Consider the following 24,586-nt stretch of genomic DNA (forward strand, 5'->3'; position numbering starts at 1 on the left):
AGAGTCTAACAAAAAAGTTATATGCTCGTTGCCACTTTTATAATTTAGTGATAGGAATTATGCCCTATCATTGAACTGAAGGGGAAGAGAAGGCACATGAACAGAAATAATACTCCTGCTGTTCATCCTTTCCCATAGCTTACTGGGTTTACTGGAAATAAGAGTACAGACAGACAGACCCACATAGGGAACCTCAGAAAATTATGAAGCAGCTTCTAGGTCTTCAGGCGAGAGATTTACTTGTATTATCTGACAATCCTGATCGATGAGACACCATATACTGGCTAGGAGAAAGGCAGAAACCTGAAAAAGTCTGGCCCAGGAGCAGCTTGATTGAGGGAGCTACATTCCAACTGCCTAGTTACAAGCCTATTGAGCTATAAAAATTAGCCAGCTGTAGATTAAAGTAATGAAAGGGAAAAGATCATAGAGCAAGGGCAACTTCACCTGCAACAGGAATAGGAATTTTATACTGTACTAAGGAATTCTTATATTAAAGGCAATTATATAGGAAACCTTAGCTAGTAGTAATACCAAGCTGAGTATTCTGGAATATTGCTAACATTTTTCATTCTCCCATCATGCACTAGTAAACCACTGAAGTTCAGGAGTTGGATATCTAAACTACAGGACACTCCTGCAAGACACACAAACAAGGTACAGTGACATTTCCTGGAATAATCTCTAGTATAACATTTCCCACATCCTGGGAGGATGGCACGGTACAGAGGAAAGGAACAGTAGAGGAGAGAATAGCTTCATGAACACCAATCCACTCAAGGCCCATATCTGCTCCAATATATGCAAGTAAAGCAGCACACTTCACTGAACACAATCCATCTTTACTTGTTCCCGCACCATCCTTTAATACACTTGGCCATGGGTACCACTCCCATGCTCAGGGCTGGAAGCTCAAGCAGCAGCCCTCACTTCAAGGTCATCTTCTGTTTTTCTGTAAACGTTAGCTCAGCCACTTGAGCACATCAAGCTTCTATGAATACTTCAGACCCAAGAAGCAAACAGCTATCCCATGAGGGAGAAAGAAGAGCCAACAGTGAAACGGGTACAAAAAGAAAAACCAAGAGCAAAAAATTATTAAATACAGAAAGGTGGAAAAACACAAAACAAACGGGAAAGATGGAAGATAAGAAAATGCAAAAACAGTTCAGAGATATGGGATTAATGGAAGTGGGGTGCACTTGTGTGCCTACCTATTACCAATGAAGGTTCAAAGAAAGGATTGTAAATCACTACCATGCAGTCTTTTGGAGTAAAATATTTTTTGGGATCCTGATTTTCCTATACACGTGCACTTCCAAAGAATATAATATTAACTGAGACTATTGTTTTAATATAAATTTGCTGTTGTCTCTCTCATATTCTGGGACCAACACAGCTACAACAACACTGCAAACAATTTGTTGTTTATAACTCAGGAGCCCAGACAATATTTAGCATGCAAAACAAGGTGTCTTGAAACACTGACCAGGTGTTACATCAGTTTACATCTAATTACTACTACCATTCTTAGGGTATGTCTTCACTACCCGCCAGATCCACTAACATAGTTCCGTGATTCAAACAGATTGTAAAGGGTAAGAAAACTGCACTTCTTGTAGCACACAGGAGTTTCGATGAGATTTCATATTAACACCCATTTTCATTGGAAAGGGTAGAGTTTAGCCCATCATATAAAAATAAACCACTTAAATTCCAAAAAAAAGTTTTATAAACTAGATTCTGACAGTGAAAAGACGTGTATCTTGATTTATGCTATGTAGTACTAGGTGCACAAGTGTCAGATGTGGAATGTTAAGATAAAACTAAATATTGCTACTTAAATTGTCAGACTGGTCCTAAAGGTAAGCATCTACAGGATTTTCAAAGCACCTTTGAATTCTATAGAAGTCAATGGGAGGAAGGGCACTCAGCAACTCCGGAAGTCAAGCCATTTTCAGTTAGGTACCTAATTTAAGGTACCCAAGTCTAAAAGAAATATGGCCAAAATGATTTCAAAAATTATTGGTGTTCACTGGAATTTTTCATCCTACTTATCTAAACTACAAAGTAAAATATTAATCAGTACGAAGATAAAATACATCAGTGTTCAAATTTATAAAATTGAGAATTATTAATTAGCAACTTTCAGACATCATTGCTTAAGAAATTTCTAGAGAAATAGAAGACCTTTAGAGTTAAAGATGATGTGTGTGTTTAAGAGACAATACTACACGTGAAAAGATCACTTTAATATTTCCACATTTGTACTCTTTAGTTTTATTATATTGTACCTTGAAACTTTGTATACTTGTTTAGACCTTACAAACATATAAGCTTGCTGTATAGAAGAGGATACACTGAAAATTAATATCACAACCACGTGTTACATAGAGCACACAGCACTATCTTTTTTTGGACTACCAGAGAGGATGACAACAAGGGTAGAAATTAACACTGATCTTGTATCAAAAGATTTTTGGCAGGTCTACTGAATATTAAAGAGTAATATCTTATGGATATTAAATTATGAAAACACAATGTTCAACTGCCTCTTGTTTATTGTTCCACCACACCCAGCGTCATCACTCTGACAGGAAGGGTGGGTACGCTGCTGTCAGCCGCGTCCCACCACTGGCTGTCCTTGTCCTCTCCTTGGCTCTCAAACCAAGGTCCTGCAGTCTCATACAGCACAACTTGATACACACCACTGAGCTAACTTTTCCTGATATACCTCACTATTGTCCATCTAGCAAAAATACATATTCTCATTTCAGCACACACATTTTTTGGACACATGCAATAATGTAACAGGAAGACAAAAAAGAGTTATTTATTTCGGTCTGTGAAACTCACCTCTAATGTACTTTTAATTTAAAAAAACTTGCTTTCTTTTTGTAAGATTTTTTTAAAGCTCTTTAGGCCTATCTGCTGGAGCTATGAAAGATAATTAACCCAAGACAAATTGTCACCTCTTAAGGGCCTGGGGTTTAAGGAAAGGGAATATCTGTACCTACATAAATGGTTATTGTCAGAAATCTTGCATCCCTTCCTCCAATGAGTTACATAATGTAAAACCTGCCCTTGTCTGTTCATGTTAAACATTAGCAGCTGAAATCTACATACAGGTAACAGTAGCCAAAAGGTTGCTGCTAAGTAAAGTACAACATAATCTATTACTAGATGCACTGATCCCTTTAAGGAGGAAGCCTTCATATTTTGCCTTCTCCGACCCCCAGTCCAGTTAACACCTGATTTTCCCATCACCTATGTGTGTGTCTCCCTCTAACCTCCCCAATGGAGCCACAAAATTTTCTCTGCACAGGTGCACCCATCATCACAGATAATAAGCAGGGATCCTGTCATTCACGGCTTTCAGTGATGTTCATATTTGTTGCCTTGCTAGTAGCCAACCAGGCTCTGCCTTCCCTTCCACCTGCTCTGGGCTAGGAGCCCTCCAAGATCAATAATACCCTGCGCATAAGGCTCCCCCGCCCCAATTGTCCACTATGTACAATGGCAGATCAAGTCACCCCCGCCAAATTCAACACATCCTTTCAGCGGAGACTGGACTATGTGACCCAGACAAACCCCCCCCCCCCCATCTCTTCCCGCCCAAGCAAGAAGAAATCCCTGCGGTGGGGCGGGGCAAGCCCTCTTACCTTGATGATACTGCTCCTCCGGGGGATGCCGGATTTGCTTTCCCTCTGTTGTATAGTGGAACATCCTCTCTTGCCGCCGGGCTGGGCTGATCCCGTCTCTTCTCCGACCAGAGCGCAGTCCCCATTGGAGACCCCGCCGCCTGCACTGTCAACATAGGATCTGCCGCCGCCGCCGCCGTCTCCTCCGCCTTCCCCATCTCCTGCCTTGAAAGCCACCTGCCCCTGGACAGGACCCGGGGACGAGGGAAGCCCCCCGCCCCTGGTGCTACCAGTAGCAGCACCCCTGCTGCCAAACTCCGCCATCAGCCTCGGCCACTATAGCTGCAACAATATTGCCGTTCCCCTCCACCCCCTTCCCCTGCTGCTGGCTCCTCTTCCGCTTTTTGTATATTTAAGATTGGGAGGGGGGGCGGTTGTGCGAAAGTCTCTCTCCTCCACAGATCTGGCAGCTGAAATTGTAACGCTCCTGTAGGGGTGAGGGGGAAATGTCCCCGAGCCTGCTGCTGGGAGCTGCTGCAGCCCTCCTTTTCAGCACCTGGGAAAGGAAAAAAATGAAACGTGACAGTCTCTCGCTTCACATGAGCCTAAAGGGGCGGGGGGGGGGGGGGAAGACAGATACAACACACCACACGCACTACAGGGAGAGGGAGGCTGCATGAGATCTGCCTGAAAGACAACACAACACACACAGCAATGGAGGGTGGAAAGGTGCCACACACCACAGGAGGTGCATGGGGACAAAAATCGATGCGAAGTACAGCTGGGGGACCGGGGGCGGGGGGGGGGGAATAAACCCTGCCTCTGCTATTACTCACTACTTAATATTTTTGGAGGAACTACAGCAGTCAGGCTGCTACATTACATGGGGGGGAAATCGGTGCTTCCACAAGGGGGACACACAAACTTACAGGGGGAAACTAAAAGCCAAAACAATATAGACCTGGCCGAGGGGCGGGCTTAGCAGTAAAGCGTGTCCCTCACACGACAAAAAAAGACCCGACACAAAGAGTGAGTCCAGATCAAAGCAGGAGCCAGAGGACCCCCCCCCCCCCACACACACACACACACACACTATTAAAGAAGAGCAGACCCGCCTCCTCTGCCCCCTGAACGTTTCACACGTTAGTCCGTGGCGCCCCAGCGCAGCCACCCTGGAACCGTTACCCTGCCCACCTCCCCGGGGGAGGGCGCCAACGGCCTCCCCTCTTCGCCCCCTGCCGATCCCAGCCACGCACCCCGCTCGTGTGCCCGGCCCCCAGCAGCCCCACACACACACCTCCACAGCCCGGGCGCAGGCGGCACCTCCCGCCGCTTCCCCTCCCTTCCCGCTCCCTCCGCGCTATGGTCGCCGCCTCTGCCCGAAGCCGGATACAGAGAGATTCGCGTGGCTGCTTCCCTCGCCCGCTGCCTCCCCAGCTCAGCGTGCCGTGCCGCGCCGGCCCCGGGAGCCGGTGACGAGCCGGTAACCCCGAGCGCCCTCACCCGGGGAAAATCTCCGGGGAGGGGGGGGCGGCCGCTCGCCCGGCCAAGCAACACTCGGCTCGGGAACCCCGCCGCCAGCGCCCCCATCCGGCGGATCAAAAGCTCTCCGCTGCGGGGGAGGATTACGTCCGTCAGTCAAATGTTACCCTCCCGGCCTGGGACTGGCGCCCTCCCCCTGCTGCTCCGCGGGACCCTCCCGAGCTGTAGCAACATGATCTGGGGGGAGGGAAAGAAGATGTTTGAGATCAAGAAATACCCCCACCCCTCCTCCGCCGGCACACCCTCCGGCCACCCACACTCTCCAAATTCAAAATGTTCAGCCTCCCTGCTCCAACCCTCCCAACAATTCCCCAGGCCCCAGGCATATGTCTGTCCCCATCTGCTCTCTTATGGTTTCCTGTGGTTTCCATTATCACTTGCTAAGTACATTACAGTGCAGCACTGTTCACCTTGAACCGCAGCTTTGACACAATGTATGTCCCTTCCCACCCTAGTCCCTCAGGACTCTCCCCAATTAATCTATAAGGATGTCTATATTAGATTAGAGCCAGGAAACCAGTTCATTCATGGACAATCAATCCTGTCCATTAACTGCATCCAAAGTGTAAATCAAAGTGGATAATACTGGTACATGCTGTACATGTATGATTAAGGGCTATTTCCAAAAAGAAAGGGAGGGTGGCAAGAGAAAAGAATGGCACATTATGGTACAGGTAGCCATCTGACCCTGTCTGATGCAGTGACTCACTTAGACACCTCCCCTTCTACAGTATTTCCACCTTCCCCCAAAGAAAGCAGGCCATTAAACACACACTATGATCATCACTAACACAGAGGTCTGAATAGCACCTTACATCACATGTTGCCCTGTTTGTTTCTTTTGGGCTACTTGCAGAGCAAGGTCTTACTCAACACAAATGAGTGTTTCAGAATCTGGCCAGTACAGTTAGAACAGTGTACTAATAAACAAAAAGTAGATAGAGTGATCAAGCAGTGGGTTAATCATAGTTTAATGAACAACATGATTTGCCAGTCACCCTGAGAAATATTGTCAACACAAAATTATACCATGTTGTACACCATGACAAATGTGACACATATTTGTCTATATCCAAAATGTGTATACAACACAAAAGCAAGTTAATGCACAAAGGCAATTATTGTAATACATTATTAATTTCTCCCATCTTCTGACCACAATGTATTTTTGCAACAGGTTATTTAGTCTTTTAGTCCCTGATCCTGCAAACACTCAAAGTTAGGAAGCAAAGTTAGTTGCTTCCTAACTTTAAACAAGTGAGTAGTCCAGGCTAGAGTCAGAGAGATTACTTGCTTGCTTAAAGTTAAACAAAAGCATAAGTGTTTTCAGGACTCGGACCTTACACTGTGAGGGTAAATACTATTAAACCTAAATTCTGGACTTGAAACAACCAAATTGAGTCTTGATGGTACAGGCATACAGTCATCTTTAATATTCTTCCTCAGCTTGGCATTTGGTACTGCCTGACCAATTATGTAAAAAACCCACAATCATTAAAAATTCAAAATGAACTTTGAGTAATATATCTTCAGGTATGCAAACCACTCCTACCTGAGTTTCCTCTCCCAGATTAGCATCGTAACCCTTTCTTCCAGAGGATAGGAGTTACAAGCCACAGGTACAAAATGTTATTAGAATCATTTGTTACACAGCCTTGCCAGTAAGCCAGTGAAAAGGAAGATTAATGTTTTCAGCCATTTTGCTGCTTAGGCTGCACATTAGAGAATCAGTCATCCAACCACTGATTTTCAGGCTTGTAACAAGATTTGAATGGTCCATCCACAGAAAAAAAATAAAGCCTCCCCTTCCCACCTCACCCTATTTGTCCACTCTATATGGAGAGAGGATAACTCTATTGAAAAACATTTGGCCCTTAAGTAAAACCTTGGCAGACCTGTAACTAATGATGCCAGGAGCAGCAAGCAGCCCCAGCCAAACTTTTTCATGTGAGCACTACAGATACATATCTCCAAACAGATTAATGTAGTAAAGAAAAACAAATTGTTCTGTTTTTGAGATTTCTTCTGTAACTCCTTATTCCCTGGTGTTCATTATTTCCTTGTTCTGGCTATTTTAGTAAAGGAACAATTACAGTTTTGTTACAAACCTAATTTTTTAGAGAATTATACCTCAACCATTTTATTCAGATATATACTTTAGTACATAACCCTTAAACTCTACTTCCCCATGCAAAATGAAAAATTGCTGATTCTTACAAGCCAAATGTTCAGAAGTACCCAGTAAAACTGGACCAAGTGAGGAGTCCTTACTCACCCTAGTGAACACTTATTTACTCATCCTATTGAAGTCAATGAGACTAGTGGTTTAAGTGCGCAGAAGCATGTAATGGATCCATAACTGGGGACATTTTAGCCTTGATTTACAGAGCTGAGTTCCTGCACTCCCAAAAATTTCAGTACTGAAAATCAAGTCCAATGTGTCCAAAGCACAACACTCAAAGTCAGCGGTCACTTTTGGAAATGGTGACCTTGGGGTTCAATCTTGTGAAATACCAAGTGCCATAGAAGTCAACAGAGCTTGAGGGTACTCAGCACATTGTACATATAGAACCTCAGAGCCTCATTTGCTCCTACTGAAGTCAATGATAGTTTTGCCTTTGACGTCAATGAGACTAGGATGAGAGCCTTAGGACCAGGTTTTCAAAGGTATTTAGTGCTTGAAAAAGTGCTAAAAGCACCTACATGCCAAACTGTGGGAGTTAGGCACATAGGCATTTTTAAAACTCCTATTAGGTGACTAAATGCATCTTCAGGCATCCAAGTACCTTTGTCTGGCCTAAGGTCTGGCCTTAGTCCTTAGTGCAGGTAGATAACTGACACTGCATGAAAAACAGCTAAATTACACTGATTTCTCTCTATTTTCGGAGAAAGTGTGGTCCAGTGGATAAGGCACTGCCCTATGACTCAGAAGAACTGAGTAATGTTCTCAGCTCTGTCACCAGCCTGTCATTTTACTTCTCTGTTCCTCAGTTTTCCGACTGGTAAAATGAGGATCATATTTATGTTCTTTGTAAAGTGCTTTGACATCTATGGCTGAAAAGACTTTTGCATTATTATTATTTTATAAGATATTCTTAGCAGCCAACCGTTTTAATTGTTATAATGAAATGAGGATTATTATAACGGGAGCCAGAGAAACTTCTATGAGGATATTTAACTGAAAAACAGCTGTTATGCATGCACAGCAATTTTCATAAAATCCTACTAAATATCAAAGTTCCATAGCTAAGCAAAAAGCACCTGTTGGACTATTCCAAGTCAAGTATTAACTTGCAAGCATTAAAAGCCTACAAAAAATGGGGCAATTACCCCCCTGACCCATAATTAAATGACCTGTGAAATGAAAGGCCAGATCATTAATATCCTAACCACTTTTATTCATTAACATTTAAAAAAATGTTATTAGCTATTATTTTGTGCAGATGAGGCTTTTCTGTAATCTCTGCTTAGAATTTTTTTTTCTCCATTATAAGATTCTTTACAACTCCAGTAATTATCTTGTATCTGATTTGATTCAATAACTAAGGTTCTGATCTTATAAATGTTTATGCACGTGAATAAAGCTATACATATGAGCAGTCAGTAATTGATCTAAAGGAGAGTTTAGTTATCAATAATGTATAATTACACATTTGTAGATTGTGAGTGTCTATATATGTGCGAGAGAGAGCATATGTTTGTGAGTGTGAGAATGTGACTGTGTCTAAGAGAGAGAGAGTGTGTTGGTGGGTGAACACAGCCAAATTAACAGATTTGTTTCTTGGAAAATATTTGTTATTTTTTTGCACTTGCAATTCATTATGTTTATATTTTTGGAAAGTTCATTGGACCAGCCGTTGCAAGATAATTGCTTCTTTTCTATATTCATTCATCCACACCAAATACTCTTAGCCCACTGACAACAGGGTGAAGAACTCTTTAGCATCTTTCCCACCCATTATGCCAAACAGTTTGAATAGAAATCCACTGAGCTTTGCAAATGAAGATTAACAACAGCTTGACCCTCAGTCTCACTCTTGGTCTGTCTCCCACCAACCTCAGTATTTGAATCTGCGAGGGATTATTGTCCAATCCAGCATCACTCAGAGGTTCTTCATTGGATTGACTGTTACTCACCTACCACAGTTTTTTGTCAGTTGGTTGCAACTGATGCAGCATCTTCATATTCTACGTCACATTATTTCTCAGCATTTCTGAAAAACAGGCCATTCCTTTAGGTTTTTAACAAAAGATCTAGGGCCAAGATTTTCAAAAGTGACTAGTGATTTTGGATGCTTCACTTTTTGGGTGCCCAACTTGACATATCATAAAGGGATTTTCAGAGGGTGTGTGTGCATCACTTTCTGATAATCAGGCCCCCCTTAAAATCTCAAATTGGGCATGTAAAAATGGTTCCCAAATTGCTAGTCACTTTTGAACATCTTGGCCTTGGTACCAGTTTTAGGCAGCCACATTCTGAAATCTTGGGTTATCTGAAATAGAAATAGGATTATATAATATTGTAGCCAGTTATTTATTTGCATTCCTAAAAATGCTGAAGATCTGAACTATTACCAGCAGGAGAGTGAGTTTGTGTGTGTGTGTTTTGGGCGGGGGGGGGGGGTAAGAAAACCTGGATTTGTGCTGGAAATGGCCCACCTTGATTTTCATACACATTGTAAGGAGAGTGGTCACTTTGGATAAGCTATTACCAGCAGGAGAGTGAGTTTGTGTGTGTGGTTTTTGGAAAAGGGTGGGGGGGTGAGAAAACCTGGATTTGTGCTGGAAATGGCCCACCTTGATTATCATACACATTGTAAAGAGAGTGGTCACTTTGGATGGGCTGTTACCAGCAGGAGAGTGAGTTTGTGGGGGGGGGGGGGCGGAGGGTGAGAAAACCTGGATTTGTGCTGGAAATGGCCCAACTTGATTATCATACACATTGTAAGGAGAGTGATCACCTTAGATAAGCTATTACTAGCAGGAGAGTGGGGTGGGAGGAGGTATTGTTTCATGATCTCTGCGTATATACTGTCTTCTGCAGTTTCCACAGTATGCATCCGATGAAGTGAGCTGTAGCTCACGAAAGCTTATGCTCAAATAAATTGGTTAGTCGCTAAGGTGCCACAAGTACTCCTTTTCTTTTTGCGAATACAGACTAACACAGCTGTTACTCTGAAACCTGAACTTTTCTTGATTTACTTTAATGTCATTAATTTCAGAAAAGCTTTAAAATCTCAGGCTACTAGTATTTGAGATTATTTTGGGTAAAAATTCCAGAAATCTTAAATGCTCTCACATATCTCAATCATTTATAGGGCAAAATGTCTATTTCCATCCCACATGAAAGGCAGATACAGTTGATAAGATTTGAGTCATGAGCCTTTAAATTGTAGCACATGTGTTTTACCAGAGCGACTGGAATAACAAATCTGTTCTTGAAGTATTTCTGATACATCTTTAAAGGAGCACACAAATACTGTTTGCAGCCTCCTTGTTAACATACTGAACTCTGACCTCTAAGGAAAGCAGGGAAATGGCAGAGTTATATAAAAGGGCTGAGAGCCAGAATTCTGCAGAAGAATGGATTTCATTTTGTTCTTGTTATATTTGTTAGTAACTATTGGAGATGTTTAGTAGTACTTAACTCATTGAACGTGAATGCATCTCAAGGGTCATGTACTCTGTAAGTACAGGAATCCGACTTTTCTACTACAAGAGCCTGCAAATCAAATAACTAAGTACCTGCAATAATATTTTGTGACTTCATACAACCTAGACTTTGTTCCTGCAAACTGAGTGAAATGTTTCCTTATCTATATCCTTCATTAGATTCTTATGTTGAAATGAAAATGTGTAGGCTTTAGTTGGCAACTTTGAGCTGATATTACCTTGCCAATTCTCTTAATAGTATTATACATTTCACTAGTTCAAGAAAGGGCCCCAGTCTCTCACATTATGGGAGATTAGGCTAAATTAAAGTGTCTCATTTCTGTCATCTGAATCTCATTTAATATATCCTTCATTTTGTCATCTCTGTGGTGGCAACCAATGGGTTTGTAGATGCTTAACAAGCATAGCGGTGGTTTTGTGCCTGTTTTTTGAAAGTTACAATACATAACTTTCTGCAGGTCAAAAGCTCTGTTTGTATTTCTTCCAATTTACTCTGCTAGCCAGAAAGCTGATGATACTACAAAAGAAGTTAGTGATATGAATAAAAGGGGAATTAGACTCCCAAAGTGAATGGCAAACAAAATTCAACATTTTCTACTTTGGCCTAATAACCTCTCAGTAATGCTGTGAGTATCACAGGACTCTAGTAAAAGTCTGCAGCCAAAGGTGGAAGCCAAACAGGAATTGATTAAGCCATGACTAACAAAGAGTTTGGAAAAGAGTCCATGAAAGCACAATCTCATCTTTACCCAGTCATTACAAACCATAACAAATATGATCTGTTGTAATAAGAGCTACTGCAATGAAGTGAGGCTCTTGCAGCATGATCAATATTCTGTTACAAATTAAGGTCAAGTACAGTCTCTTTCTATGGACCAAGCTAACATTTCGGGGAAAAATGACTGAGTGCTTTCCCTAGAAGAATGTATTTTAAAAGCATTCCATTTTATACTAATGTAACTAACTATTTTCTTTGATGTTCCAAAAACCAAATGAGTAAACAGCTATCTGCTTACTACTTGGATGAGGTAAAAGTGATTTTATTTTACAAACAGCCAGTGTAGCTCCTCACTGAGTACACGGATGGAAGGAGTCTGTAGGCAACTATATTCCTTGCAAAGGAAAGTTGTAACTTGTGTTGCCAAAATCTGGTACAGATATGCATTTTCAGGGTAAAATATTTGATGGACTTATGCACTGACGTAAAATGCCCCATTCTCCTCTAAGCTATGTCCCTTTGAGGCAATCACACAGTACAAATAATTTGAAAAGGAAAACAGCACTGAAACATGGTAGAATACAGCCCACTTGGGCTATTTGGCATGGAGACTGATGTCAGCTCAGCAAGCAGTGGATATTGTGTCTTTTACTGAAATATACACTGCTGTTCTTCAAACATGTGAGTAGTCTCACTAATTTCAGTGGGATGGCTCACAAGTTTAAAGTGAGCATTATCTCTTCCTTATGAGGGCAGGCAAGATTGAGCACGTTACGGTGTTCTACAGCCTCAAGTGAAGTCAACCTTACTTTTTAGTCTGTTAGTAATTTGTCTTTCGCCTCTTTGAAAACAAATTGATAGTTTAAATGATTGTTTCTTTTAAATAAGGCGCTTTTTGGAAATAAAATGTGATAAAATGTTACAGTATTTATAGCTTAGGATAGATATTCAAAACTTCTTGACTACAACACACATGTAGGCTTTATGGTTGAAACATCAAGAAAGAAGAATAGGATTATTTTGAACACTTATGTTGCTATTACAACAAACTAATAGCACAGCTATTTACTTTCACTGCAAATATTTGTATTGCAGATGAACAATGTTAGAGTAAGAGTCCTGACTGTGCTTAGGTAGTATATCTTTTTATTGTATTTGTCTCTCTTTTTCTATCATATAGACATTCATTACAAAATCTTAGTGCATCAGAGAGGTGCCAATACTAAAAGGAATACTATTTTACAACAAAATAGACTGAAGTCAATATACTGTGACAGGAGATAAAGTAGGGGGAGCTCAGCTCCTCTTTCTTTACCAAAAAGCAGATAGAGAGTTCTCTAGCTCCATCTTTCTAGCATGAGGGAGTTTGCTCCTCCAGATCACCGCCTCTGCTCTGGCTGGCATGGGGAAGATTCACTAGGAAGGGGAATCTGAAGTAGGAGAAGCCACAGGAACTGGTGCCTGCCTGAGGAGCTTCTGAGACTCCTAGCCTTTATGTCAGTAGGTAGACCAAGCCTTCATCTTGGAGAAGTCTAAATGATGGCTTTTATAGGAAAATGGCAGGGGCGCTTCAGATGTCCCCTTGTACAGTTTCATACACTGCACCATTGCACATATACACACTATTTTGCTTTGCTAATCACTGGTCTGGATTCCTTTCAGATATATTTCTTTTCTGGTCCCCATTCTCTTCCTCTTTCTGTGTCTCATCTTCACAAGGTGATGCAACACAATACCTCCAATTAACATCAAGACCTGTGAGAACACCCACTAAACTTGGCAAGCTCCCTCTTCAATTTTCATCTACTTTAACCAATGTAAATCAGGTGAGCTAATATACTCTGAGCTGATTCAAAGCTTCTGCATGTAGCAGGAGTAGCAATAGCACCAATAATTGTACAGAAGTGATCCTGCATATGTGCAATAGGTTGTAATGTGTATGAAAATGGAATTAATTTGATTTTAACTTCACTAGGTACCACTGTTTAATGTGATGCAGTGTAGACAATGAAGGACAGAGACTAATCTATGCAGGCTTTAACCTTCAAAGTCTCAAGGAGGCTCACTAATGATCTGGAAATATTGGTGTGTTTATGCCTGTCTGTTTGGAAAATTTATGCTCCTTTTTGCACAGACTATCTCAAAGGTTTAAGCACTGGTAACATTTTTTGCTAGCTCTGACTTTGGTACCAAAAAAAAAAATTTTGCTTCAACTGAGAAAACAGCTTTCCTTGGCTGGTTCCTTTAGTGTCTTGTTTGCTGAGTTATGAATAATACTGTGTTTCACATTTTAGACCTCTTTAGTTTCTGGATGGTGATTATGCATGCACACACATACACACACACACTTTGTAGCACTACCCTGATTGCTTCCTTCATTTACAAACTCCTTGTTGAGTTTCATACTATATTTTAAAAATTTTCAATAAAATACACATCAGTTCTCTCAAGAAAATAAATAAAGCTACAGAAAGTAGATGTAAAAGATGGTTCTAGCTAAGATATAGAAATGAGAGAAGTATAAGAACTCTACATAGAGTAGTGTCCTGGTAGCAATTATGGGGAATGCCTTGCGCAATATATATTACACTATTTGCAAATGGAAACAAGAATCCCCTCCCCTCAAAAAGAGAGATTTTATTGCCCAAGAGCCTGAAAAGCAGTAAGTTGCAGAGCTATCTACTTTAGTTCCTTTTATGGTTTGGAACATATTTAAGAATTTGAAAAATAAAAGCTTTGTTAATCCACTGGGAGCTCAAAATGAATTGCTAATGAAAGCACAGATTCCTTAAGCAGTTCTAAGAAATTGGGGTTGTTTTGTCTCACAGATCTCTTTCTGAAATATGTCTTCAATTTCCTAGTATGTTTTCCAACTCTAATAGGATCAATGTATGACACACATACAATACACAGTAGTTCTCTCTTCTTGTTGTATGTGAAGGGTTGACCTTCTAGCTCACTGACAACAGAGTCTCTTAAATATAGCATCTGTCAGGGAAGCAAGCCTTCCTGCTTGGATTTACCCTTTAATCTAATGCTTTGAATATTTTTAGAATATTTTTAAAACATATTAAAAATACCATTTTGCACATATAAATGTGTTTGGTTTTTTTTTTTTTACTAGTAGCTCAGATTCAGATGTACCCTTCCTTATGTAACCCTTCTGCCCATCAGAGTTGGCAGCAACAAGGGCTGGGTTCAATATCTAGGGGTTCCATTCCAATAACACAGTGCAAACCAGCTCGAGCCCCCACCCAGTGACCTGGGACAAATATATACCACCTCCGCTGGGTGCCTCCAAGAGGCAATACTTCCCCTCTCGCAAGCACATAGTCTGAGTATAGCAAAAAGCCTTTTAATAACAGAGAGAAATAATGTGGCATTATGTTGGGGAAACACCACCAACAGGATTCATAACACAACCCATGAGCAAAATTGGAGCATGCCCCTTTCCCTTTGGTTCTTGAGTCCAGCAACCCCAAATCACCCAAAGTCCCAAAAGTCCAATGACCCAAAAGTCTCTGTCCCTAGTCAGGGCAGCCCCAGAGTTCGAAAGTTTATCTGCGGAGCTTTACCTCCCAACCTGGGTGGAGATGGGACGGAGGTAAGAGGCACTTTACATGATCTGAAGCTGACTGCCCCACAGCTCCATAGGCCTTCGCTCCGCTCCGCCAGCCGCCCCATGAACCGCTCCGCAGCCCACCAGCAGCTCCCACCATCCTACAAACTGCTCCACCAGCCTGTCCACAAGGCACTCCAGCCGTCCCCCAAACTGCTCCACAATATATCTTCAGGCTCCCCCACTACTTAACACACGCTCAGCGATTTCAGCTCTTAGTCAGTTCAGCTCTTTGGTGAATTCAGCTTGTAGTAGGGGAGCCTCAGTGCTGGTGCACTATTAGCCCAAAGTGAGCTCAGCAACCTGTAAGTAGACTTCTAATGAAATCAAAATTAGCTCTGATATTCCACAGTGGAGAGAGGAGGAAGTGCAATTAGCATGTAAGGCCCTCACCAAGGGGCCCATGCCACCAAGTATTAATACTTGTCCCCAGCCTCTCTCAATTCACAGAGTTTTGGAACCCATGAGCCTTGCCTAGCGAGTGCTACTTAGTTGATGGTGAGTACCTCCATCATAACAAAAGGCCAAGTACAGTTCCAAGCACAGTTCCCATAATCAGGGTAATAACAATTTATTCTTCCTGCCCCAATAACAGAGACACTGGGGATCCCACAGCAGCCAAAGTGAACATTGGGGCAGCTATGGCCTCATTCTAGGCGGGGTGGGTGTGCCTATGCAAATGAGATCGGTCCCTGAAGTTCTTTTCCACAACTTGCCACACCTCACCCCCAGATGTCAGGGTGGAGCTCATCCTGACACTGCTTACACTTATGCCTTATCTTACTCAAGACACAGTGCTTCATTTCAAGGTGATGTGTGTGCTCCTTAGTCATCAGGCTGGCAGAAACTCCATATAATACAAGAAGGAGGACAGCTATTCCCTTTGGGAGCAAAAAGTGCTGGGTAACAGCTAGACATTAAATACTGTACACCCTGTGAGCTATGGCTGTAGTTAAAGAAGTTGCTTTACTGCGCAGGATTTGTGTTCTCCATATGTTGTGTCATCATCTTTGGTACATTTTGTCATTTTGTCCACTGTAACAAGGCTCAAATGTTGTTCTCCCCCCCCCCCCGCCAACCCCATAAAAAAGTAGCAATTTAGCACCTCAAAAGAAAAGGGATAGATCCTCAGCTGGAAGCTATGCTGATTTTCACCAGCTTTGGATCTGAACCCTAGTGCACACAATATATTGAGACTACTCTGGTCCACTTAGTTGTTAGTACCACACTTGGGCTCACAACATCACATTCACTTCAGCCTGTGTATAGAAGGGATCAAACACATCCAAATCTTTCTCTTTTCTATGCAGTAATGAGAAGTTGGATAGTTCCACTGCACATCTCTCCTGTTCAACCTTGCAGAAGATAGCCTCCATGGGGAGAGGAGAGGACAGAGTTAGGGAAGGAATGTCCTCCATCCTACAATCAAACTCTTACTGAAGCTACATTAGCTTTTGCATAATCCCACTCCCTCATACTTTGAAAGCGGTGCCTGGAGCAGCAGAAGGCAGAATTTTCATAAAACCATAAGAATGGCCATATTGGGTCAGACCAATGGTCCATCTAGCCCACTACCCTGCCTTCAAACAGTGGCCAGAGCCAGATGCTTCATAGAGAATAAACAGAACAGGGCAATTTATTGAGTGATCCATCCCCTGTCATCCAGTACCAGCTTTTGGCTGTCAGAGGTTTAGGGACACCCACAGAATGGGGTTGCATCCCTGACCATCTTGGCTAATAGTCATTGATGGACCTATCCCCCATGAACTTATCTAATTATTTTTTGAACCCACTTATACTTTTGGCCTTCACAACATCCCCTGGCAATGAATTCTACAGGTTGACTGTGCATTGTGTGAAGAAGTACTTCCTTTTGTTTGTTTTAAACCTGCTGTTGCCTATTAATTTCATTGGGTGACCCCTGGTTCATCTGTTATGTGAAGGGGTAAATAACATTTCCCTATTCACTTTCTCCACCCCATTCATGATTTTATAGACCTCTGTCATAGCCCCCCTTAGTCATCTCTTTTCTATACTGAAAAGTCAATCTCTTCTCATATGGAAGCTGTTCCATATTCCTAAGCATTTTTGTTGCCCTTCTCTGTACTTCTTCCAATTCTAATATATCTTTTTCGAGATGGGGCAACTAGAACTGCATGCAGTCTTTAAGGTGTGGATAACCCATGGATTTATAGTGGCATTATGATATTTTCTGTCTTATTATCTAGCCCTTTCCTAATGGTTCCTAACATTCTGTTAGCTTTTTTGACTGCCACTTCACATTGAGCAGATGTTTTCAGAGAACTATCCACGATGACTCCAAGATCTCTTTCTTGAGTGGTAACAGCTAATTTAGACGCCATCATTTTGTGTGTATAATTGGGATTATATTTTCCAGTGTGCATTACTTTGCACCTATCAACATTGAATTTCACCCGCCATTTTGTTGTCCAGTCATCCAGTTTTGTGAGATTCCTGTATAACTCTTCCCAGTCAGCTTTGTACTTAACTGTCTTGAGAATTTTGTATTGTCTGAAAACTTTGCCACTTCAGTTTACCCCTTTTTCCAGCTTATTTATGAATATGTTGAACAGCACTGGTCCCAGTACAGATCCTTAGAGCGCTCTGCTAGTTACCTCTCTCTACTGTGAAAATGGACCATTTATTCCTATGCTTTGTTTCCTATCTTTTAACCAGTTACTGATCCATGAGAGGATCTGCTCCCTTATTCCTGACTGCCACTTTGAACCTTGTCACATTTCTGAAAGTCCAAGTACACTGTATTGACTGGCTCATCCTTATCCACACGTTTGTTGACACCCTCTCTCAAAGAAGAGATTTTAACTAACAGATTGGTGAGACAATTTTCCTTTACAAAAGCTGTGTTGACTTTTCCCCTACATATCACATTCATCTATGTGTCTGATAATTCTGTTCTTTACTACAGTTTCAACCAATTTGCCTGGTATTGACGTTACGTGTACTGGCCTGTAATTTCCAGGATTACCTCTAGAACCTTTTTTTTAAAAATTGGCATTACATTCGTGATTTGCCAGTCAGCTGGTACAGAGGCTGATTTAAACAACAGGTTACATATCACAGTTAGTAGTTCTGCAATTTTATATTTGAGTTCCTTCAGAATTCTTGGGTGAATACCATGCGGTCCTGGTTTCTTATTACTGTTTAATTTACCAATTTGTTCCAAAACCTCCTCTCTTGACACCGCAATCTGGGACAGTTCTTCAGATTTGTCACCCAAACCAAATGGCTCAGATGTGGGAATCTCTTTCACATCCTCTGCAGCGAAAACAATGCAAGAATTGATTTAGCTTTTCTGCCATGGTCTTGTCTTCCCTGAGTGCTACTTTAGCACCTCGATTGTCCAGTGCACCACTGATTGTTTGGCAGGCTTTCTGCTTGTGGTGTACTTTAAAAAATGCTGTTCGTTTTTGTGCCTTTTGCTAGTTGCAATTCAAATTCTTTTTTGGCCGGCTTGATTTCATTTTTACATTTAATTTGTCAGAATTTATGCTCCTTTCTATTTTCTCAGTAGGATTTTACTTCCAGTTTTTAAAAGATGTCTTTTTGTCTCTAACTGTCTCTTTTACTCTGTTCTTTAACCTTGGTGGCAGTTTTTTGGTCCTTTTGCTGTTTTTTTTTTTTTTTCATTTTGCAGTATACCTATAGTTTGAGCCTCTATTATGGTGTTTTTAAAAGTTTCCATGCAGCTTGCAAGCATTTCAGTCTTGTTCCTTTTAATTTTTGTGTAACTAACTTCCTCATTTTTGTGTAGTTCCTCTTTTTCAAGTTAAATACTACTGTGGTGGGCTTCTTTGATATTCCTCCCCCCCCCACCGAAAGATATTAAATTTAATTACGCTATTGTTGCTATTATTGAGCTGTTCAGCTAGAATCACCTCTTATACCAGATTCTGTGCTCCACTTAGAACTAAATCTTAACTTGTCTTTCCCCTTATAGGTTCCAGAACTAGCTGCTCCAAGAAGCAGTCATTGATGGTGTCTAGAAATTTTATCTTTCCATCCCATACTAAGATGATATGTACAAAGTCGATATGGGATAGCTGAAATCCTCCATTATTATTGGGTTTTCTGTTTTTGTAGCCTCTCCCTCCCTGGGAATTTCACAGTCACCATCGCTGTCAAATTATTTTAAATATGCAAGTCTAGACTTGATAACTAATGATTGTCCAAATAATAGTCCATCTGTTTGAATGGAGGCCTAGGATTACCTCCAATTAACATCAGATATTTTTAATTCTTTGTTCTCTATCACTAAAGTGCCCTGGGTTGTTCAAAACCTAAAAAGTTCTGAAGGGCTCTTTCTTGTGTCTCAAGGCCTGCTCTATGGTACACGTGTGTGATAACCTGAGAAGAGAACATAGGGAGCCTTTGTAACCCCCATCCCACACAAAAGGGTTAAATCTGTGCCTCCAGAGCAGGGCCGGTTTCTGTGCTGCCCAGCACACCACAGCCTCAGGGAAGCATACTCTGACCCTATGGCATGTGGCCAGACCTCTAACAAACTAGAAACATGGGTTAGTAAGGGAGCATCAAGGTACACCTGGCAACACATTATAGCTAGCCTGCCATGAGTCATCTTACACTATGATGGCAGGATGCGTCTAGTGCTGGATGCATGGCTGACACAGGCCTACCCTCTCCCCTTCATGACCACATGTGAAGTATAGGACTTAGCTCTTACGTTTTGCAGTTACGTTTTAAGAGAAAATCCCTACCTTACTCCACATATATGCGTGGGATGGCTATCTGCCAGCGTTACTGGTACATTTCTGTTGTGTAAGGATCATATGCAGAGGCCCATAACTCTGCACGCTATAGAGTGCTTTCCATCCCAGCAGAGAGAAAGTTTTTTGGGTCCCTCCTTCCCACATGTAGCACAGAAGGTACTTAGGGTTATAGATTCATAGATCCAAGGCCAGAAGGGACCACTGTGGTCATCTAGTCTGATCTCTTGTATAACACAGGCCACAGAACTTCCCCAAAATAATTCCTTGGGGAGATCGTTTATAAAACATCCAGTCTTGATTTAAAAATTGTTGATGATTGAAAATCCATCACCACATTTGGTAAATAGTTCCAATGGTTAGTTACTCTCACTTTAAAGGTGTATGCCTTATTTTTAGTCTAAATTTTGTCTAGCTTCAACTTCTAGCCATTGGACAGCAGCCTTGAGGCCTGACAAGAAGGTTCAATCAACTCTGGCTCCTGTGTCCCACTCCTCCACAGCCTGTGTTTTCTGGCTGCATTGGGTCCAGGAATTGTCTCTAGGAGTTCACTGGGGGCCTTCAAGAGACTTCAACAAGTAACATGATTTTGGAGTCATAACAATGACTCCAGAGGTAATTAACACCTATTCCCCTATGAGCGCTAGTTTTGACCCTTCAAACTTTCTCTAAATAATTTCTCATGCTCTGAAAATTCCCCTGCTTAATGTGAGACTAGAGTTTTAATTTTGAAGATGTAGTTTATAAAAGTTATCCTGTATAACTATCTACATAGGTAAATGAAAAATATTATTCATTAAGATTCTTAACTGGGTATTTCTGTATGTTTGTGTATTTACATCTTTAAGTGTAATGCCATTTCAAAATTATTTTTGGAAGTGGGAATAATTTTGCAATCATAATGAAAGGTAAAGTTTCTCTGAGACTATTACATTAGCTTGACTGAATGATCATCTGCATGCATAGCTTCATATTGTAAATTAACTCTTTGCCGTCACTTGAACTCCAGGGAGCACTGTTACAAAGCAATGATTTTTCCAATACGTAATAATCACTGAAATGATCAGCATCTAAATCTGTGCATTACCCCCTATATACCTTACTGATTAGCCTCAGTTAAAACAGTTAATTGCTTAAACTGACTGTTTATATAGCATCAGTATCATTTTAATTAGTTGATGGGGGTGGAATCTAAATTTAATTCAGTTCAAGTCAGATAAGCCCATAAAAGTTTGGAGACTGATTCAAATTGCATCTGAACTATATGAACCTTACCATTCCTCAAAACTGTGTTGTAAGTCTTGCAATAACAGACTCTCTAGCAAGAGTACGAGGCTTCCTGCTTCTGTCTGAGTCAGAAAGTCCACGCAAAAAGACTTTCTGTTTCTGATCTCTGCCAGAATCAGGAAGTGTAAAGCTGCAAGAGAATAAAAGTTAACCAAACCTTTTCAAACCTCAACAGCAGTTCATTTCAGTTTGATCAAAGGTCACATTGGTTCAACATTTATATAAACCAATTCACCCCTCCACTTAATTTTAATTTGATGTTCTGTTGCACATAAAATGGGAAGTTATGCACATACTGCAATCCTAGTACTATATGTTTCTATATTCCTGATAGTATAATTCTTTCCTTTTGTAAGAGTGTTTGGCTTTTTTGACTCAGCAAATGTCTTGTTCCTTAACTTCTTTATCACAAAGCAAAGTAGTCCTGCTACTCAACAGCTAACAGTTTGCCTAAGAAAACATGAGCTTTGCTGATCTTGAAGAGCTGTTATGTTTCAAGAGTACCAAGCCTAAAGTTTACTTTTCCTGGGAGATCTGTCTGTAGATTATCACTATATTTCTACTTTGTTCTTACTCTAAGATGAACACAGTCCCTCATCACATTTAAGAATGTATACTAAGAAATATTAACTTTTCTATTTCTGAAAAAGGCAAGTTTTTAAACATGATTTGATAGAGTAAGCTCGATTGTAGAATGTAAGCACTTCTCTAAATCAGTCTGGTTTACTGTCCACAAAAAAAAAATTAACAAATTGGGCCAACACTTCTGTACTTAGGGAGCTCAAACCCACCTGAAACACCTGCCAAATTGCCAGTATTTCCGCATAAGTAGTGTGTGCTGCCCAGCTTTCTCTTTCTTTCTTCCTCTGTATCTAAAAGGTTCCTCCCTCCCGCTTGTTGCCAGGCAACAGAATGATACTCTGTGCATGCACATCCAGCAATCACTGACATTGAATTTTAATGTTGCACAGTTTCTTAAAGAAGGAAAATAAAAATATCCCGGAATACACTGTCTGATGAACATCTAACATCCCAAGAAGTTTTCTAGGCTTTACAATGTTGTTCTCTCTCTCTTTCTCATGCACTCACAAACACGCACAGATTGTGAAACCTCTCAGAGCAACTCCCATAAAAGTGTGAACGCTATAACACTAACATATACTATAATATTGCTGAATACAGAAAAACCTCTGCTGATACTCACACCTTCTTGTCAACCTTGATTGCATTGGCCTCGTTAGCACTACAAAAGTAATTTTTCCTCTGTTGCTATTCACCCCTTCTTGTCAACTGTTGAGAATAGGCCACTTCCACCTTAATTGAATTGGCCTTGTTAGCACTGACCCACCACTTGGTAAGGCAACTCCCATCTTTTCATGTGCTGTAATATATATACTGCTTACTGTATTTTTCACTCCATGCACCTGATGAAGTGGGTTTTAGCCCACTAAAGCTTATGCCCAAATAAATTTGTTAGTCTCTAAGATGCCACAAGGACTCCTCGTTGTTTTTGCTGATACAGACTAACATGGCTACATTAGTTTTGTTACTCCACATAGTTAATAATTAAAAATACAAACCTGCAACATCTACATACACTTACATAAATCTATGTCATAATCCGTGCAGGGTTAAGGCAGTGAGAAATGTTCATAACTCTGAACAAAAGGTTACACTTGTTCTTTCAAAAGTTTACAACTGAACATAGACTAAATACAGCTTTGAAACTTTACTATGCAGAAGAAAAATGCTGCTTTTAACCATCTTAATATAAATGAAACAAGCACCAAAACACTTTCCTTACCTTGTCAAATCTTTTTTTTAAACATTCCCTTTATTTTTTTAGTAGTTTAAGTTCAACACAGTACTGTACTGTGTTGCTTATTCCCCCCTCCCCCTTTTTTTTTGTCTCTGCTGTTGCCTGACTGCATACTTCCGGTTCCAAATGAGGTGTGTGGTTGACCGGTCAGTTCGTAACTCTGGTTTTCATAACTCTGAGGTTCCATTGTGTCTGATAAGGCTGGGTTTTTTCTGTTTTGTTTTTCAGTTTGGTGCAAATCAATCACGAACATTTAGTATTTTGCTTTTACTTTTGATGCTAGCTATTAGAGATGGATCCAAATCCAAATTAACAAAACTCCTTGTCTTATCCCAAAATGGTATTTTTGTCTGAAAGGGTGGCTTGTGGCTTTAGGCCTGGGTTTGGATCTGGATCCAAATTTCGTCTTAGAAAGATATGAGTCCACCTCCTAATAACACTCTGACCTTTCAGGTAGTCTGGATTCAGACCCAAATTTCACACTTCAGGTCAAACTAATTTTTATGTAGCTTCAAAGGAACTCAAAGTTGAAGGCTTTACTACAGTCTATCTATTTCATGTCTCCAAAATCAGGAAAATATTCAACTGTAAACCAGCGTTCTAGAATCTAGATAATCCCACTGGTCTGTACAAGGCCAGTGAAGTGAATTATTAATGATTGTGAAAGTATGTGTCCCCAGCTCCAAAGACATATTGCATGAATCTAAACTAGTAGACCTCACAAGTATATTTAAACCAATTTATTTTAAACAGTTCCAAAAGAGGAGTTGAATCTATAGAATAATAGATGGTGTGATTTCTCATTATGCTGTGGGTGAATTGCCTTTTCAACAGTTTTATAAGCAGTTCATTTAATAATTAAGAAAGGCAGAGTCATTCATCTATGTTGAATTTTATATGCCTAAATTTTTCTAGATATAAAACTCTGTGATTAAAGTTTTCAATGTGGATAAAACCCTGCTATTAGCAGGGTTTGATCCCTGGACCTTCAGATTCCACGAAAATACATCTACCAACTAGAGTAGGTCACCTCTTCACCCTGATAGTCCACACACTTTGCCAGTAGATTACACAGCTATTTGCTAGACAGCAGTAGAAAATTGGGAACCAAGATTTCTAGGTTTTATTTCTGGCTTTTGGAGGAAAGTATGGGGTCGAGTGGTTACAGTAGTAGTTAGAAACAGCATAGCCAAGTACACAGAGTTGGCATATTATTAATTCCAAAAGGCAGTGTGGATGAGACTTGAATCAGCTATATTAGATACCTGGGTTCTATTTCCAGCCCTGACTGGAATGACTTTGTGTAACCTCTCAGTTAACTTATTTGTCAAATGGGAAGGATGATCTGTGATTGCTTTCTAGGGTAGGGATATGAGGCCTTGCTCAATAATAAAGGCTGTAAAGAGCACAAAAATATAAACAGCTGTCATTAGAACACGTGTTGGTGAGATATTTTCTTTTCTCCTCTTATAGTCTGCATCTACCTGTGAGATTACAACACAGGGGCTCATGGCTCTGAGCCTA

General features: G+C 40.9%; 1 protein-coding gene across 2 annotated transcripts in view; it reads right to left on the reverse strand.

Moving 5' to 3' along the window:
- Positions 1–22,079, reverse strand: part of PLCL2 (phospholipase C like 2) — a 213,105-nt gene extending 191,026 nt beyond the window's left edge. Inside the window, exons 1-2 of one of the 2 annotated variants that reach the window (XM_084620024.1) lie at positions 22,035–22,079; positions 3,660–4,194 (exon numbers count right to left, since the gene is read on the reverse strand). In XM_084620024.1, the coding sequence (XP_084476150.1) occupies positions 3,660–3,962 (303 nt within the window). In that variant the 5' untranslated portion in view covers positions 3,963–4,194; positions 22,035–22,079. Of the gene's footprint in view, positions 1–3,659; positions 4,195–4,935; positions 4,989–22,034 lie in introns of those variants that run through there. The other variant, XM_084620023.1, reaches the window with a different exon arrangement.
- Positions 22,080–24,586: the final 2,507 nt, after the last annotated feature.

This window comes from Lepidochelys olivacea, assembly GCF_965140295.1.
Source record: "Lepidochelys olivacea isolate rLepOli2 genome assembly, chromosome: 2".
Taxonomy (NCBI): domain Eukaryota; kingdom Metazoa; phylum Chordata; order Testudines; family Cheloniidae; genus Lepidochelys; species Lepidochelys olivacea.